We start from the raw sequence: 19904 nt of genomic DNA, 5'->3' as shown, positions 1-19904 counted from the left end.
CTAAAGGGTACCAAGCCCCCAATTTTGGTTCTTCTACCCTGTCACTTTGGGTGTGTTTTGGGCATATTCATTAGTGAGTGATAAAAGCTGATATTATTTGAAGATAATCACAGTTTGCTTATCCACTGTCTTGCATTGTGTTATTCATGTTATAGCTGGCATGAAGATGTTACAGAAAAGGGGCACCAATCTAGACCCCAAGAGTTCTTGAAACTTGTGCAAGAAAGAATTCAGGGTGAGTCCACAGAGTAAAGTGAAAGCAAGTTTATTAAGAAAGTAAAGGAATAAAGAATGGCTACTCCTTAGAGCAGCCCTGAGGGCTGCTGGTTGCCCATTTTTATGGTTATTTCTTAATGATATGCTAAACGAGGTGTGGATTATTCATGCCTCCCCTTTTTAGACCATATAGGGTAACTTCCCAATGTTGCCATGGCATTTGTAAACTGTCAGGGTGCTGGTGGGAGTGTAGCAGTGAGGGCCACCTGAGGTCACTCTCATGGTCATCTTGGTTTTGGTGGGGTTTAGCTGGCTTCTTTATTGCAACCCATTTTATCAGTGAGGTCTTTATGATCTGTATCTTGTGCCGACCTACTATTTCATCCTGTGACTTAGAATGCCTTTACTGTCTGAGAATGCAGCCCAGTAGGTCTCAGCCTCATTTTGCCCAGCCCCTATTCAAGATGGAGTTACTCTGGTTCAAACGCCTCTGACAAAATGACTAAGCTGTAACAGTCACCTCCTCCAGCCTCTGGAGCCAGGAAATGGTACATGATCTTACAAAGAAAATATTATGAGCTGAAAAAAGGAAGGATCAAATTTCAGTTTGGATTTCCAGTAGAAATACTTTTTTCCACACAGACTTTAAAATTATATTTTCTATCACATATGCAGAGAATACAGGCAGCAAAGTGAAAGGTGCTGAGAGTACACTCAAGTCAGTCAGAGCTTCAGTTTTGGTGGGCCAGTCCTCACGTTAATGATCAAAGACTAAGAATTCTCTGTAGATCCCAAAGTAAACCTTTGACAGTCATGCTGACCAGACACTTAAGGATATATGGATGAGACCAACAACACAGGACACAGAAGGATCCATACCATATTGGAAAGAGAGAGTATTATTCTAGATATGTTATCCAAGATTTCTTAGCAGTTCATTAGTGAGACTAAACTAAAAATATCAGAATCCAATGATTTATAGCTTATTATATTTGGATGTAATGGTAAACCATATATATTTACCAATACAGCATTTAATGAAGCACAAGGAACTCTCCTATTACTTCCATAAGAAATTCAGTCAAAGAACTTCTTTAGGTCCTGTTCTAGAGAAATATCTAGATGGAATGAAACCTTTTTGACTATTAGATCAGTCTTGGTACCCAGCGGAGGTGTATTAATCCAGGTCAGATTTGTCCGTAAATGACAGAATGCCCCAAGTAACAGCTATTTAAGCAAAATTGAAGTTTATTGCTTTCTCATATCTCCACGAACACCCAGATCTGGAATATCCACCAGGGACCCAGACCCCTCTGTCTTATTACTCAGTCATCTTCAACATGAAGTTTCCAACAGGTGGTTGCTTCAGGGAAAAGCTCCAGCTTCAGCCATCATGTCTCTGCATTCTGGCCAGTGAGAAGGAGCAAAAGAAAGGTAAGGCATTATTTTCCTTCTCATTAAGGACTTACAGTTCACCTGCATCTTCTTCTTGGTCAAACTTAGCTGTATGACCACAACCAGTTACAAGTAAGGATGTATATTTCAGTTCTCTTTCCAGGTAGCCACAGTCAAGACCAAAATCAGAGTCTTTTTCAGGGTGGAGGAAGAGAAAATAAATATCTAAAGCCAAATAGCAGTTTCTCTTGCGCCAAAATTCCCTCGATCTTATATGATTTTGGCCTAACGAAGTATTTTTCTGTTTGGATATATCAGCAGAAAACATTAATCAGAGCTTATTACAGGCCAAGCAAATAACTAAATACTTTAAAAATAGTATTATGGATTAAATTGTGTCTCCCTGAAAAGAGATGTTGAAGTCCTAACCCCTACTACCTTAGAATGTGACCTTCTATGGAAACAGATGTAGGTGCACGTGTAGTCAAGTTAAGGTGAGGCCATTAGGGTGGGCCCTAATCCAATATGATAGGTATCCTAATAAAAAAAAAAACGGAGGGGATAATTTGAACTCAGACACAGACAAGACATGCACAGAGGGAACAGTGTGTAGAGACACAGGGAAAATGCCATGTGAAGATGGAGGATTGTAGTGTTGCATCTACAAGCCAACCACAAGAAGCTAGGAAAGATTCTCCCCTGTAGGCTTCAGAGGGAGCATGGCTCTGCTATTGCCTTGATTTGGGACTCCTAGCCTTCAGAACTGTGAGACAATAAATTTCAGTTGTTTTAAGTCACCCAGTTTATGACACTTTATTAAAGCAGTTTTAGGAAACTAATAGAAGTCTAGGTCACCTCCAAAGTTACTAGATAGAAGCAATAAGTTCTAGTGTTCTATTATGCTGTGGGGTGGATATAGGTAACAATGTATTATCTATATTCAAAAAGATAGAAGGGAGGATTTTGAATGCTCATAACACAAATAAATGATCAATGAGGTGACGGATATCCTAATTATCCTGATGTGATCCTTACACATTTTATACATGTATCAAATATCACTCTGCACCTCATAAATATGTACAATTATTATATGTCAATAATTTAAAAATTAGCTTATCTCATTTAATTCCCAAAACTACCACTTTGAGAGAGGTACTCTTAGTTTTCCCTTTCTACAAATAAGCACATTAAGGCTCAAAGAATAAAGGAACTTGCCAAGATCTCTTGAACTTTGATTCAGACCCAGTTTTTTTCTGATTCCAGAGCCTGAGCTCCCAATACACTATACTAACTAAATAACCCAAAGCACATGTTTTTAAGATCTGCATCCTTTCTCAGCTTGAATACTATAAGAGATAACTGTGAAGTGTTATGTACATATTAGGTGAGATTAGTACCCAATAGGTCCCCCCATCCTACCCCATAGGTAGCATGATATTGGAACCTATCATCCAAACAGGAACACTTCTGAGAATGACAAAGTTGCTTGATATAGTTTGGATGTATGTCCCCAACCAAATTTCATATTGAAATGTAAACCCCAGTGTTGCAGGTGGTGCCTGGTGGGAGGTGATTGGATCATGGGGGCAGATTTCTCATGAATGGTTTAGCACCATCCCCATGGTACTGTCCTCGCCATAGTGAGTTCTCTTGAGATCTGGTTGTTCAAAAGTGTGTAGCAACTCTCTGGCTCTCTTGCTCCTGCTTTGCCTCCTGCCATGACCTTAAGCTTCCAGAGGCCTCCCCAGAAGGAGATACCAGTGTGATGCTTCCTGTACCTCCTGCAGAACCATGAGCCAATTAACCTCTTTTCTTTATAGATTACCCAGTCTCAGGTATTTCTTTATAGCAATGCAAGAATGGATTAATACAATGCTACTTATGATTACATTGGGACAGGAAGCCTAAATGACAACTATCTTGGGCAAACCAGGGCTTACTCACATGCTAATACTTACCTTATTGCTCAGTGTCCCATCCACTCTGACTCCTAACCAGAAATGTCACCGTAGCAGACTTACAGAATTCTAATAATTACAGTTAGAAAACATGAAAATACCTTAATTATGCAATAGTAATAATAATAATAATATGGTAGCACACAAATAATGTATTATTTCATGAGTAATATATAGAGCACATAAAATAATTACAGAAATGATGTTTAAGGTGATGAATCCTAAAAAAAGATATATTTTGATTATTTAGTTGAACATATTAGAGAAGACTTCCCAACAAAGGTTGAGACATCTACCTCTGGAAAATTTAAAAAGAGAGAAAGTAAGGTTTAGCTTGTTTGAAACTCTACATATTGGTGCTCTGTTTGTTACAGCAATGAAGCCAATAACCGAATACTGTGGAGAATGTCACGCATCCAGTTTTTCACAAAAAACAAAAGTACTTCTCTTACAGACTCATTTCTAAGGTGGAGGAAAAAGTCACTCTTTCCCAGAGATATGTATTGAAAATTATTATCTCTAGTCTCATCCAAATTTGGACTTTAATAATATCAGAAAGGAGTCAGATTACACATCAGGAAGAGCTTTCTAAATTCGAATTTCTGCCAAGATAGAGCCTTCTTTTATTATTTCTAAGAGAGCTGGGTACCCTTGGAAGTCACCTCGCCTGGACTGTAACCAAATAATAATGAAACATAATAATTCTACAAAGGCTTAGCGTATGATCTACATAATTATATAATTTGATTAAAAAGCTCAAATTAGGGCTCTCTATATTTGTGAAAGTCCAGTTCCCATAGCCTCTGTCTGGGGCTAAGACAGACTCAATAAAACTATTTTTGCACATGTGAATATGCACTTCAACAAACTAAATACTGTATAATCTGGCTAAACTGTAGGGTTCTAAAATGTTAACTTTATTTACCTCTGCATGGGAGGATTGTCAGTGATTTTATGTCTGTCTCTTTGTTGAGTTTTCTCATTGAGAATATAATATTTTGAAATTATATTAAATATTTATGAAATTAAGAAAACATTCTTTAAAGAAGATCATCAAAAATATGTATAGGATGAGCCTATATCAGTTATCTATTGGTATAAAACAAATAATGCCAAAACCTAGTGGCCTAAAAAAATAAATTATTATCTCACACTTTTGTGGGCCAAGGCTTTGGGAGCAGTTTGGTTAAGGGGTCCTTGCTAGGGTCTTTTCTGTTTTGAGACAGAGTCTCACTCCGTCACCCAGGGTGGAGTACAGTGGCACAATCTCGGCTCACTGCAACCTCTGCCTCCTGGGTTCAGGGGATTCTCCTGCCTCAACCTCCCGAGTAGCTGGGACTACAGGCGTATGCCACCGCACCCAGTTAATGTTTTGTATTTTCAGTAGAGAAGGGTTTTCACCATGTTGGCTAGGCTAATCTTGAACTCCTGACCTCAGCTGACCCACCTGCCTCAGCCTCTCAAAGTGCTGGGATTACAGGCATGAGCCACCACACCTGGCCATTGCTGGGGTCTTTTATGAGGTTGCAGTTAGGATGCTGACAGGGGCTGCAGTCATATGAAAACTTGATTGGGGCTGGAGGATCCCCTTTTAGTATAACTCACTCACTTGGTATTGGGAAGAGGCTTTACTTTCTCACCATGTGGGCCTTTCTCCATAGGTGGTTTCAATTTCCTCATGACATAGCAGTTGCTTTCTCCCAGAGTGAGTGGTCTGAAAGAGAACAAGGCAGAATTCACAATGAATTTCATGACTTAGTATCAGAATGTACACACATCACTTCTGTCATATGCTGTTCATTTGAAGCAAGTCACTAAGTCATACCTGCACTCAAAGGAAAGGGAATTAAGCTCCACTTCTTGAAGAGAGGATGTCAGAAAATTTGTGGATATATTTTAAGACCACCATGGAGCCTATATCCACAAAAAGAAAAAAGAACAACACATACATACAGAGACACATATAATATTAGGCTGGTGCAAAATATTAGGTTTTGCCATTACTTTAATGGCAAAAACTGCAATTACTTTTGTACCAACCTGATACATTGAAAAAAATCTTTAAAATAATCACTGGGAGTGGAAATAACTGAAAATTTTAAATTTCTCCTTTTTATTTTATTTTCTACTTTAAAAAAAACAAACATTTTTCTTTTGTAATTAAACAAAAAGGAAAGGTTTTGGCAGAGATTTGTGGTCAATGTGGTAGTGAAAATAATTTTATTAATCAATAGATCAACTTGGTCTGATTTGATATCTTTAGAATATTTTTTCTGATTCATGAATAAGGTATATCTCTCAATTTATTTAGGCCTTCTTTAATGTATCTTGATTGTTATATTTTTCTTTCAAGAGATTGTGTACATTTTTCTCTTTGGTTGGATTTATTCCTTAGTATTAGATATTCTCTGACACTATTATATATATTTTTAATTACAATATCTAGTTGTTTGCTGTTGCTGTAGAGAAATTAATATATTTTTAGTCTATACTAATCAGCTCTCTAAACTCTCTATTTCTAATTTTTTTCTCTTAGATTATTTTGGATTTTTCTATATAAACAATTTTATCATCTAAAAATGATGACAGTTTTATTTTTAGCTTTCCAATTCTCATACCTCTGATTTCTCTTTTATTTCTTATTACTTTAGGAACTCCAATATCAAGTTAAATAAATCACAATCATTGATTTTTTTCACTTCTGATTAAATGGGAATGCTTCCAAAATTTCCCCATAACTAAAATACTTTGCTATAGTTTATCACTATCAGGAAGTTGTATTGTATTTTTGATTTACAAAGTTTTTTAAAATCAAGAATTCAACATTATCAAGTGTTTTTCCTGAATATAGTGAAATAATAACATGGTTTTTTCTTACCTGCTAATGTTGGAAATTATATTTATAAACTTTTTGTTAACTAAGCCATCCTTTCATAGTTGGACTATATTCAACTTTTTTATGATATTGTTAAATTTTCGTGAATAGACAGATTCAATTTGCTAATATTTTCCTTGGAATTTTTGCATATATATATTTTTGAGTAAAATAGGGTTATAATTTTTCCTTCTCAATGCACTTGCATCAGGATTAAGATTACTAATATTAAAACTGTAACTTCACAGAATTAAAAAAAATTTGAAAGAGAGAAGATGGGAGAAGATATGTACAAAACATATAACTGACACAGGGTTGCCACCCCAAATATATAAATTATGCTTACAAATCAATAGAAAAAATTCACAACCAAAATCAAAAGGGCAAAAAAAAATGAAATTCACAAAGAGAACAATGGAAATATTTAATTACTATATAAAAGATCTTCCACCTCAATGTAAATTAGGATAAAACACAAATTTATACAATAATTATACACCACTTAAAAATCCAGCAGAACAATTAAACTTAAAAAATAGATTAAGTAAGTCTTGGTGTTACAGACAATGTAGAAAAACAAGAATTTCACCTCTGATGGTAGAAGTGAAATTCATGTTATCAATTTGCAAAGCAATTTAAAAATATTTAATGAAGGCCAGGCACAGTGGCTCACACCTGTAATCCCAGCACTTTGGGAGGCCGAGGAGGGTGGATCACCTGAGGTCAGGAGTTCAAGACCAGCCTGGCCAACATGGTGAAACCCCATCTCTACTAAAAATACAAAAACTTAGCCGGGTGTGGTGGCAGGCACCTGTATTCCCAGCTACTCCTGAGGCTGAGGCAAGAGAATCATTTGAACCCAGGAGGCAGAGGTTGCAGTGAGCCCAGGTCACACCATTGCACTCCAGCCTGGGCAACAAAAGCGAAACTCCATCTCAAAAAAAAAAAAAAAAAAAAAATAATAATAATAATAATAATGAAGTTGAAAATGTGCATGACCTACTACCTAACACTTCTACATCTAGAGAAATTGTCACTTTTATGCTCTGGAAGAGTGTAAAACGAGAAACAACCTTAATATCTTTCAGTAGGGGAAGGCTGACTTAACTGTTAGATAAAATGAAAAAAAAATCTGCATATATCTACATCATACATGCTGAAAACAAAAATGCCAGTGGAAAAATAACATGTACAATATGGCACCATCTTTGTAAATGTTGAAAATACAAAAGCCAATGTTATGTATTGTTTATGGCTATAAATGAACAGATTAAAATACAAAGCATGAATAGCAAAGATAACACTAACTTGATGAACCGATGACTCCAGGGCTGAAGGCCTGGGGAAAGGAATGGAGAAGGTCAAGGGGGTTCCTATTGTGACATTGTGTTTACTTTTACAATTTGAAGAAAATATGACAGCATGTTAACATTTGATGGCAGAGTGTATATCAAGTTTATAAGTCTTTTGTTTTCCCACGGTTTTTAATTTTTTTTTCATAATTATAAGTAAACATGTATGAAACAGAACCTCTTTAATTAGGTACAGTTGGCCTCTATATCCCCACTTCTGCATCCATGCATTAAACCAATCCCAGATCAAAAATGTAGTTAGGACTAGGATGGATGTGTCTATACTGAACACATATGGACTTTTTTCTTATTTCCTAAACAATACAGTATAACAACTAGTTAAATAGCATTTACATTGTATTAGGTATTATAAATAATCTAGAGATGATTTAAAGTATGCTGGAGGATGTGCCTGGGTTACATGTAAATACCATGCTGTTTACTATCAAGGACCTGAGCATTCCTGGATTTCAGTATCTGCAGGGGTTCCAGAACCAATCCCCTATGGATATCAAGGGACGGCAGAATTTGTTAAGTATGATGGCATATCACCGCTCTTATTGCCCCTGAAACTGTTGTCTCATGCATTCTGTCTCTGATATTGAATACTCTCTGGGCTTGTTGCTTCATCTGTAATGTAAGAGGACTGAATAGGTGGTCATTGAAGATTCTTTCTAGCTCAGGCACTGTAGGTGCCACCCTTTTCCCAAACCCTTGTACTCCTCTTTCCCTTTTCAAGGTTCATTACCTGAATGCAGTAACAATCCACCTTCATTTTCTCTATCGCTCCTTTTTCTAAAAAGTTACCAGGAAGCGTTTGACCAAAGCATGCTCAGTAGTCAAGTTTGCTAAAACCCTAGGAAAGTTTTTGGTTTTGCTATTCATTTTCTTATGAGTCTTTCCACTTCCATTTACAATAAAAGTCCCAAATTTTCACTCGTCGTCTCTGCCATTGAAGAGGGGTAGCGAGGAGGAGGTGCTAATAGGGAAGATGGCCCGTGGGCCCAAGGGTGCTTCTGCGTTCTTACCTGGGCTTCAGACCCCAGCAAAGGAACAGCTAACTTAGGAACGGACTGCAACGAGGCGGTCATAACTCTGTGAGATCTGGGCAGGGCAGCGTGGGTGGAACAAGTTGTCCTCTGCAGCTCCAGGGAAGAGTAGCTCTCCCTGTTCTCTCAGGGAGGCGGGGGTGTGAAGGGGGGAGGCGGGGAGACAGGGCTGCCCGGATCAGAAACATCCTGCAGCATCTCCGCCTCCGGAGGAAAAATACATTTGTCTGGGCGAACTCCGGTGGAAAAGCGCCCCAGGCTGCCACAGCCTAGAGATCTTGGGGCTGCAGCCCTCGCGGCCTGCCGAGGGAGCAGGGGGCGCCCGTGGAACTGGCTCCCTGCAGCTCTGCGGCTACACGCGGACCTCGGCTGTGTGCGAGGTGGCGGAGGAGGCTGGCCGGGTGCGAATCCGTACCCAGCCCCAGCATCTTCCACCTGCTGAGGACCACCGCTCAGTCATGGGCTACCAGAGGCAGGAGCCTGTCATCCCGCCGCAGGTAAAACTAGCGACCGGGCAGGTTCTGAAGCCAGTTTTCCGGAAGTTTCATTCACCTTGCAACAGGTCAGGTCACCTACCTTCACCTGGGCTCTTGGTTTAGCACCGCGAAAAGTTCTCTGGGAGAAAAAGTTTTGCCTTAATCTGACTTTTTTGTTTTTCTTAGCAGGCACTTTAATTTCACAAAATCACATCACTGAATTCCTGACAGATCCTGTACTTAGCAGCTGCGGCAGCTGTAATCTGGAAATTTTAGGATGGAGTTTGCTTACCAAGCTCTGTTGAATTACTAGCTATTATTGTTATTCTTTATTACTGTTATCCCGGCATTTATTTTATTTTCATTAGTGACATTACTTATTACTACTAGAAAATCGTGTTAGTATCCTGCATTACATATTTGTTACTTTTCTAATTTTCTGAACTAGTATTTGCTTATAATTGCTATTTTATCTATTAGAGAGATCTAGATGGCAGAGAAACCCTTGTTTCCGAACATGAGTATAAAGAGAAAACCTGTCAGTCTGCTGCTCTTTTTAATGTTGTCAACTCGATTATAGGATCTGGTATAATAGGTAAGTGTATTTTGCTTTGGTTTAAATTTTAAGTGAAAGGGCAAAATTTAAGACTCGCTACGCTGCTAGTGTTCATTAATTATTTTTAAAGAAAAAAAGACTTAAATAAGAAAATTGGTAATTTTCTTCCATAAAAGCCTTCCTTTTTTTCTAGTGTAACAGTATGTATGTGTGTCTTTTATGCTGAAGATGGGGCTGTAATTCACACTGTTTCCACAGTTGAGAGCATCTTCCACATGTGGTAGATTAAGGTGAAACTGCATATGGGTGGTGGTGAATCATTTTTCTGTAGGCTGCGTGGTTGATTGCTAGTGTTACCGAATGTACTTTTTCCACTTACTGAAGGGTCCATCATTATTTGAATCATCTTTCTTTAACCTTCTAGAAGTATAAAACTTCCAGATATTTGTAAATGTTGGAGGTGAAAAGTTTAATATGAAAACATACCAATCTTATGAAAAATTAAATTCATACATTCTTTACCTACCTATACAGTGTTAAATTTTAAAGTACAAAATTATTACAATATATTAATTTTAAATATCATTTAGTCAACAATGCAAATTTGTTCATTGAAAATGCGTATAATTTTCCTAATAAAGGAGCCATACAATCAGAATTAAAATAAATAAATAGCTCAGATTTTCCCAATGTATTAGAAGCAAGGGAAATTTACTGAAAAAAGTTAAAAGTGCATTGCATTATAGTAATAAAAGCAGCTATATTTTCAGTGGTTATTATTCTTTTTGGTATCTGAAAACACTCTATCTCAGAAAAGACAAGAAGAAAACAAAATCCTGCAAAATGCAATACTTTTTGAGAATACAATGTTTTATAAAGTTGCAACATTTTTGTTTCTGTCATCACCTTCTGAAAATTAAACATTTATCTGGATTGAGTTACTTTTCTTACTCTTGAATTACTTTTCTTACTTTTCACAAGTTAATATGGTTCTTGATTTTACATTTTTCTATGGATAGTCTTTTTTTTTTTCTCCAAATGATTCATAAAATGGAGTTACCTGAGGTAAAGTAGAAGGAAACAGGGACAAAGACTTGTTTACAATTCTGCCTCCATGTACCATGAAGGTATGAGCAGCTGTACTTAGAAGAATTCTAGAGCTAATTCCTGATGTGAACGTGTTAAGTTAAGCCATGTCAGCAATGCTAAACAGTACCACTGCTCAGCAGCTTGTTTTCTTTTCTTTAAGGGAAAACTTTTCAGAGAATAAAAATTTTGACTGGAAATATGTTAACTGTGTTTGTTTTAAATGTTTTATTGTCCATAATCTAAAGTTGTCAATTTCCCCCAAAATTATAAGAAATAATTTATGTACCCCTTTGAGCATTATAAAAAATACTTTCGCCTTCTCATTTTTCTCTCGTTTTTTTCCTACATAGTAGCCCCATTTTGACTCCAGAGTCTGTCTTTCTTAATATTCCATAACCCTTCTGTGCTCCTTATTATCCTCTCTGCTTTCTTGGCTAGCAGGTAAGGAAGGATTTGAGGTAATGACTTTCCACATATTGCAGGGCTATGTCACTCTTACCCTGAAGTAAACGTTATTTGTGTGAACTGGCATTTGTTTTTCATTTGCTGCTTTCTAATTCTTATTCCGTCACCTCAGAAACTTGCTCTCTTAACTTGTCCCTAAGCTAATAACATTTTATTCTGAAATAAGTATTAATACCTAACATTTAATATTAATACTGTCCTATGTGCAACTTACAAATACGTCATATAAGTATATAAATTGACTTTACCTATTATACGCAGAAATTGAAGGGGGGAATTTCTGTGTTTCTAGCTTTCTTGTTAATGTGAAGGGTGGGGCATTTTATGTTTTTTCAGGATTGCCTTATTCAATGAAGCAAGCTGGGTTTCCTTTGGGAATATTGCTTTTATTCTGGGTTTCATATGTTACAGGTAAAATACTATATAATTTCTTATTTCCGCAACTTCAACTGTGCAATAAATACACACACACACACACACACACACACACACACACACACACATGCTGCAACTGAATTTCCTAGTTAATTAAAAAGCGCATCAAAGAATCCTAAAGAATTTAAGCATTTATGCCTGAGGAGATTTACTTTTCTTACTAATCCTTTAAACAGATTAGAAAAAGTAGAAAAGTATTATATATTACCAAGCCTAAATCCTTTTCATGTGCCTTTTTCACTTTTTGCAGAAAGTAGTAGATGGGGAAGTCATTTTAAAGCTTCATTAAGGCTAAGAGAAGACTGTGCTCTGAAAGTGCAGATAGCAGGGCTTCGTGGGCACGTGCGTGTGAATGAGCAACCTTATTCAGCTGTTGTTTGTGGAGGTAGAAATGAAGCTCTGGTGATCAACCAGCAGGGCTCATCAAGCCTCTCCGCCTGGCTTATGCCTGCCCAAACTCGCTGCCTGCTACTGTCTTTAAATGCAGCAATAAGTTGCTTCTGTATCACATCTTCTCTTCTGCTTCCCCTTCTTCATGTAAATAGTTCATTCACACCCACGTTTTGTCACTCTCCCATTTAAATGCAGGCTTTACAACTCATAATCGTCTCCTCTTTTTGTTGTCCTCGTCCCCGCCTTGTCATCCCACCATCTCACCTTATGACAAACACGGCATCTTTCCTCTACCTTAGGATCACTGTGAAAGAGGTGGCAATGATCAAAAACAGACACCACTCACAGGAGTTGCTGCTGTGGTGGATTAGATGCCCTTTTACCAGCTAGTGCAAAACACCTCAGCTGCCCTTTGCTCTGGAGTGTTGCCCTGGGCCTCAAGGGGGTCTCCTTGCCTCCACGGGGACCAATGTGTGGTACAGTTGGAGCTCCAGGGCTCCACCACCGCAGTACTTACTGAACTCTTTCCCCTGCCCTTTCCTCTCATTCCCCTTCTTCTGGAGCACTTCATCCACAGACCCCTTGCCCAAGAATGTCTGTCTCAGCTCTGCTTCTAGAGATCCTGCCAAGATGCCATCCCTCGAAAAACCTCAGGCTTCCAAGACCTGCCCAACACTCAGCTATTTTTTTCTCAGGCTGACGAAGAGAGAGTAAAGCATGAAATAGTTTTCAAATTCAAAGCTAGAGAGGCATTGAGCTCCCTGCCTTATTCCTACCACCTCCACCCTCAAGACCTAAACTGCTTCTAGTTATTACAGCTCTTAATTTGTAACTTAAGACCCATAAATTAGCAGCATGGGACCTAAAACGTTGTGCTTATTAAGAGTTGCTGGTGTTTAAAAATTGCAGTCTACTTATTGGGGCATTTATTACACTAAAAAAAAAAATCTCATTCAAGGATTTGTCCCTGTCATTCTTAAATTTCCTGTTTCCCATCAGCACTGACAAATAATTAATTTCCACCATAATCACTATGGTTTATTTAAGTGCATTGTAAACATTTACATACATTGTAAACAGGTAGGTAGAAAACATTTAAAAATATGCATCATCCACAAGTTCAGGACTTGAGAATGAACAGTATACTAAAGCCAAGTCATATTATACATAAATAAACCATAATGTGAATAACTTTTTCAACTAATGCCATATATAAACCTATAACAATAACTGTGAGAAGTCCTTTGCAAATTCACATATTGCAAATTTACTTATTAGTGGAAATTACTAACTCATAAATTTACTTGCGTGATCCAAATTCTTAAATAACTGATAAATAAAGGATGACCACATAAAAGTGAAAAAAAATATAGGCTGATTCATTTTTTTTCTTAATTAGGCTTTTAAGAGCAAAATCTACATGTAGGGTATAATGTTGAATTTTTCTTTAGATTGGAGCTATAATTAATCAGTGGTTTGCCTCTAGAATTATTATTTTGCCTTTTAAGGCCACTAATGAGGTATGTTCAGTTCAACAGCAAGTTTTTCTAAGTTCTGTTTTCATGTTGTGAAATGTTGGGGAACAAAAAGAATTATAAAAATTTACAGCAAATAATTCTAATTTGCTTTAAGATTTTCAAATTTGTTGATTAACATAAAATAATTTTTATTGTCTGAGCATACAAAATTATTTAAAAGAAAATTCTTCTGTTAAGTAACAGATTCATTCATGATTTTTAAAAAGGTTGCATACAATATATTTAAAGGGAGATCAAAATATTATAGTGATTAATACCTAAGATACCTAAAACTTTTAAGGGAATATATTTGTAGCCTGTATTTTATAAGCAAATGAAAGCATTTACATTTATTACTGACTAAATTCTTAACACATCTTTACCTTTAAGTGATCATTTTGAACTTTTATAAAATGCTCAGTGTTCTCATCCCAACCATACCCTTCTTCAGCAAGCCTTCATACCATCTCTGAAATTGGTTGCCTCCTCTCTGTGACATAAGTATATAAATTGTATATAAATTATATGAGAATCAAGGAGGAGAATCAATGCCAACTCTGTTGCCAGTAACTTCAGACCTTGGCTAAGCCGTTTTAACCTACTGAAGTCCAAATTTTCCCCTCCAAAAAAGTAAAACATGAACACCTACCTCAAAAAGATTTCACGTTATGGCTGCATTATTCTCAGCATCCAGCTCTTTGATTCTCCTTGGCCAGTGACCTGCTGTTCAGTTTTCCTGCTTCCAGCATCTGTCTACTTTCTCATCAGTCCTCCATGCTGCTGCAAGTTATTTTTATAAAACTTCAGCCTGAACTCTATAAACTCCCCTAATCAAAACATTCCGAGACTCTGTAAGGACAACAACAACAACAACAACAAAATATTCCATTTAAATTCCTTCATAGTTTGGCCAGAGTCTGCATTTTTAGTCTCATTCCAATTATTCTAACTGCTCTCTCACTCTGTGACCAACAGTCACATGCAGACGTTCTCAGCCATCGTGGAGAATTCTGTTACCCAGGGAGAGAGAATAAGCTTTCACACCATCTTCCCATTGATAGTCCTCCTGCCTGACATTCCTTTTCTTCTCTACCTGGTGAAACCTTGTTCTTCCTTCAAGGCATTATTCAACTTTTTTGTGAAGCAGTTCCTAATTTTAAGCAAAGGAAGTAGAATTTATTGATATCTCCTTTGTGTTCCCAGGATATTTTAAAATCTGTTAATACTTCTTAGGACTGGGCACGGTGGCTCACCCCTGTGATCCCAGCACTTTGAGAGGCTGAGGCACGTGGATCACTTGAGGTCAGAAATTTGAGACCAGCCTGGCCAATAGGGTGAAACCCCGTCTCTACTAAAAATACAAAAATTAACTGGATGTGGTGGTTCGCGTCTGTAATCTCAGCTACTCAGGAAGCTGAAGCGGCTGAGGCAGGAGAATCGCTTGAACCCGGGAGGCAGAGGTTGCAGTGAGCTGAGATTGCACCACTCCACTCCAGCCTGGGCAACAGAGCGAGACTCAGTCTCAACAATAAATAAATTAATTAATTAAATTAAATAAATAAAAATATATTTATTAGGTCATTTATCACATTAAATTAGAATATGATGGGTAAACATACAGCAATCCTGCTATATTGATCATTGATTCATTCAGCAAATATATACCGATCACCAGTATGCCAGCTATAGCAATGAGGAACATTATCCCTGCCTTTTTGAAGGTCACAATATAGTGTGTCAAGCAGAAAAAAAAATAATAATTATACTACTTTATAAAAAATACCATAATAAAAATATGTACATGATGACAGAGACTGGCATTTAACCTAGCCTCAAAAGAGCAGGAATGTTCTAGGGAGGAGGAGATACTTCCTCTCAGTATTTATCAAAAAAAAAAAAAAAAAAGTGAGTTAGCAGAGAAAATGGAAGCAGATGGAAATGTGGGAATGCAAAATGCAACTGAACAAGTGATTTAGTCTGGCTAAAGTGTATGGTTGGTGTTTGCAAATGGAGAGAGGGGAAGTTGGAGAGGTTTGCAAAGGCAGATAGGAAGCCTCTCATGTAATGATAATCATTACCACTTCCTGAGCTAGATGCTGAGCATAATGCAGTCGTAATGTGAAATCTTTCTGAGGTAGGTGTTCATGTTTTACTTTTTTGGAGGAGAAAATTGAGACTTCAGTAGGAAATGACTTAGGCAAGGTCTGAAGTTACTGGCAACAGAGTTGGGATTTTAATTAAGCTCATGGATTCTGAGGCCAGACTACTACGGCCTAAGTCCTGATTCTTTTACTACTTCTGTAGAGATCAATTTACTTAACCTTCATGCCTCACTTTTCTCATCTGTTAAATGGGCATGATAACCAGCACCTACCTCTGGTTGTTGTGAAGATTAAAAATAATTAGTATTTGTAAAGTATTTGGAAAAAGACCTACCACACAGAAAAGCATTGTGTAAGCATTTGCTAGTAGTTTGTGGTTGTTATCATTATTATCTGACTCCAAATACAATACTTTTCCCACTGTCACATGCAGCTTGTCAAAAATAAATAGAAATAGCGTTAGTTCCCACTCAGCTTCTATAAGACAGTAGGCATTGTGGTGGACATTAAACACCATAATCCTCACACCACTCTTCAAGGGTGCCATATTGCCTTACTTTACAGATGAGCTCAAATCTTTCACCCAAAGTCACACAGCTAATAAATAATTTTTATCCAAAGTCATTAATGGGTCTCCCTGAAATATTTTAAACAGAAGGCACAATTAGATTTATGATAATCTATGGCCAGATCCACCTGGTGGAGGGAGAATGTTGAGAATGTCTTGGTAGGAAGGAGAAATCAAAGGTGTCTTTGTTGGGGGCCAGATTGGTGGGTAAAAGAACTATTAGGGGGTTATTGCAGTACTCCAGACAAGAAATTATGAAGGCCAAAGCTCTACCATAAGGCAAGTTAAGATTACAAATTAGGGGCTACATTTGAATATTTCTGATGCATAGTTAATAGACTTAGTAACCATAGGAATATAGAAAGTAATGAAATAATTTAATGATTAATAAGATAAGTCTGGGGAAATTCTCAAGTTTCTGTTGATACTAATTACAGATTGGAGAAATATGGATAGAGAATCAAATTCCAGAACCAATAACCAAATTAGAATTTATATATTTTAAAATTAAGATGCCTATGAGATCTTCAAAGCAAAATATTTATTAGGCAGCTGGCTGTAGAAGTCTGAAGTTTTGAAGGGGGTCTGAGCTGGAAACACAAATTTAGAGGTTACTAACATCTAAATGAAAATTGCAACCACAGCATAAGTGAGATCACACTGGTACATCTTGAAGGGTGAGAAAAAAGGCTGGGCGCGGTAGCTTACGCCTGTAATCCCAGCAATTTGGGAGGCCTAGGCGGGTGGATCACTTGAGGTCAGGAGTTCGCGGCCATCTTGGCCAACGTGGCAAAACCCCGTCTCTGCTAAAAATACAAAAATTAGCCAGGCCTGGTAGTGGGCACCTGCAATCCCAGCTGATCAGGAAGCTGAGGCAGGAAAATCATTTGAACCCAGGAGGCGGAAGTTGCAGTGAGCCAGGATGGCACCACTGCACTCCAATCTGGGCGACAGAGCAAGACTCTATCTCAAAAAAAAAAAAAAAAAAGAAAAAGAAAAAAAAGTCCAAGAATCCAGGACTTGAGCAGAGTAAAAGAAACTGGTGAAAAATTGAGTATAAGTGACCAAAACAGCAGGAAGAAAACCACAAGAAAGAGATGTCACAAAGGCCAAAGGAGAATGGTTGAGAATAAAAGGAATGATCAACAACGACAATGAAAAACAGTGTTCCGAAAGAGCAAATAAGAGTAAGATCTAGGAGGTATCAATTGGATTTATCAACTTGGAGATCACTGATGATCGTGTTGAAAGAAGTTTCACTGACATGGGAATCGGGGGAAACCGTATTGCAATGGCTTGCATTTTAATGCATTTCCATATTACTTAATGGATAAAAATGAGAAAGAGAAAAAAGAGAACAAGTATCTCACATTGTGTGTGTAGCTGTGTACCAAATAAAACTGTAGTGTCTTTCTGTAAAAAACATTGAGTTAAATGAAAACAATGAGGGCAACTGACTTTTCATTATATAATTTCTGTATATATCTATCTTTAACTTCAATTGAAGTTTCTTAAAATGTAAATTTTTTTTTTTTTTTTTTTTTTGAGAGGGAGTCTCGCTGTGTTGCCAGGCTGGAGAGAAGTGGCAGAATCTCGGCTCACTGCAGCTTCTGCCTCCTGGATTTGAGTGATTCTCCTGCCTTAGCCTCCCAAGTAGCTGGGACTACAAGTGTGCGCCACCACACCTGCCTAATTTTTGTATTTTTAGTACAGACGGGGTTTCACCACGTTGGCTGGGATGGCCTTGATCTCCTGACCTCGAGATCTGCCCACTTTGGCCTCCCAAAGTGCTGGGATTACAGGCGTGAGCCACTGCACCGGCCAAAAATGTAAATTTCAACAGCAAAATTTCATAGAGTGTCTCTTTCTTAACCATAATAACTATAAAATAAAGTTACTAATTTTATTATATTATAAAACAAATTCTCTGACTCTCCTAAATGTATTGTTTTCTAAATGCTACCACACCTTTAATTCTCAGTCTTCACACACTGAATACCTATGAAATATTTGACTACCTACATCCTATTCCTTGACAATTGAGCCTCAACCTGATAATATTTGCTGCGTTGGTTACATCAGGAAAGTAAAATGGAACACTGGCAGTTTGACTCGAGTCTGTTTTCTTTTCTGTCCTGTTCTTTGCATGGGTATGTTAAGTATATATTTGCATCTTGATTGAAAAATATGTAACTGGAAACATTACTGTTTAATAAAAGGTAATGTTTTATGAAAAGAAAGTTAGCCTGGCTCTGCTAATACTGCAGCATTAAATTAAATGCTTCTTTAAAATTCCCCTTTTCTCGATGGTAATTAAGTTAAAACATGAAAAATATTTGTATTTCATGTAATCTGACATTTAATTGATGTTCTTGCCACAGACTTTTCCCTTGTTTTATTGATAAAAGGAGGGGCCCTCTCTGGAACAGATACCTACCAGTCTTTGGTCAATAAAACTTTCGGCTTTTCAGGGTATCTGCTCCTCTCTGTTCTTCAGTTTTTGTATCCTTTTATAGGTAAGTTGACTGTGAAGATAAATATTGCAATTATGTGCATAAGCATATGGTCATTTCTGAATAAAATACTTTTAATAGTCATTAAAGAATATCACTATAGCAGTTGAAATCTTTCCCAAATGAAATGTTTACTTCTTTAACCATTTTCTCACTTATTTTCTGGTCCTTTTGATTTATTTTCTGACTATTTCTTTTAAATAAAATGAGGGTTATTTTCACTGGGTTAATGTTTGGGCTTTCTGTACTTGGTAAAAAATTGAATGACCTAGAATAAAGAGTGAACAAGAGAAATAACACATTTCTTATAAGGCTTAATACTTTAAAAAAAAAAAAAAGCAAAGGATTTGTGGAAGCCGTGTACTAGGCCAATGTGCTATTTAAAGTTTATACCATAATGGTGAGAATGTCACCTAGCACTTCTTAAAAAATGAAATGTTAATGTTCACTAATGGCCAAATTGACTTCATTTTAAAAAATCAGTACTATGGAAGGTATTGTTCAAACCACTAGTTCCATATGTCTCCAGAGAAGGCTAAGAATATATTTCCCAAAAAAGTCTTACTTTTTTAATGGAGGGGATATATTAGTGTCTTCAAATTTTTCTATTATTATTCCTCACTTTATGCAGCACACGTGTTCCTGAAAAGGGGTTTGGAAACTGAACTTTAACAACAAAATAAATTGCATTTTTAATAACTACCAAAACTTGCTACTTAAAGGTATTCTGAGATGAATCAACTTGTAAAGAGAAAATCTTTTTTTAATACAAATTGATACTCTACCATAGATCTCTTGTCCAGTTATCTTTAAAGTTGTCCAAATTGGTAATCATAATGTACATTTGAAGCAGCAGGATTATGCCAATATTTGGGAAGTAATAACTGATTGCTTTCAAAATATTTAGGATGAAATACGAGATGGCTTATTGATGACTCTTAT

The 19904-nt window shown here is 37.0% G+C and overlaps 1 protein-coding gene and 1 long non-coding RNA gene across 7 annotated transcripts in view; one reads left to right on the top strand and one right to left on the bottom strand.

The window, feature by feature from the left end:
• Positions 1 to 1446: 1446 nt before the first annotated feature.
• The window catches only part of LOC106634502 (uncharacterized), a 131127-nt gene continuing 112669 nt past the window's right edge, over positions 1447 to 19904 (bottom strand). The window contains exons 4-8 of one of the 2 annotated variants that reach the window (XR_010109469.1): positions 18887 to 18974; positions 14429 to 14628; positions 5182 to 5286; positions 3573 to 3641; positions 1447 to 1622 (exon numbers count right to left, since the gene is read on the bottom strand). This is a non-coding gene — a long non-coding RNA (uncharacterized LOC106634502). Of the gene's footprint in view, positions 1623 to 3572; positions 3642 to 5181; positions 5287 to 14428; positions 18975 to 19904 lie in introns of both variants that reach the window. The other variant, XR_008624526.2, reaches the window with a different exon arrangement.
• The window catches only part of SLC38A11 (solute carrier family 38 member 11), a 61449-nt gene continuing 50478 nt past the window's right edge, over positions 8934 to 19904 (top strand). Inside the window, exons 1-4 of one of the 5 annotated variants that reach the window (XM_008974403.7) lie at positions 9029 to 9345; positions 9805 to 9919; positions 11771 to 11845; positions 18831 to 18965. In XM_008974403.7, coding sequence (XP_008972651.1) covers positions 9307 to 9345; positions 9805 to 9919; positions 11771 to 11845; positions 18831 to 18965 — 364 coding nt within the window. In that variant the 5' untranslated portion in view covers positions 9029 to 9306. Of the gene's footprint in view, positions 9346 to 9804; positions 9920 to 11770; positions 11846 to 18830; positions 18966 to 19904 lie in introns of all 5 variants that reach the window. The other 4 variants (XM_024927873.4, XM_063595421.1, XM_063595423.1 and 1 more) reach the window with 4 other exon arrangements.

This window comes from Pan paniscus, chromosome 13 (assembly GCF_029289425.2).
Source record: "Pan paniscus chromosome 13, NHGRI_mPanPan1-v2.0_pri, whole genome shotgun sequence".
NCBI classification, from domain to species: domain Eukaryota; kingdom Metazoa; phylum Chordata; class Mammalia; order Primates; family Hominidae; genus Pan; species Pan paniscus.
The sequence above is the reverse complement of the archived record's forward strand: the minus strand, read 5'-3'. Positions and strand labels throughout refer to the sequence as shown.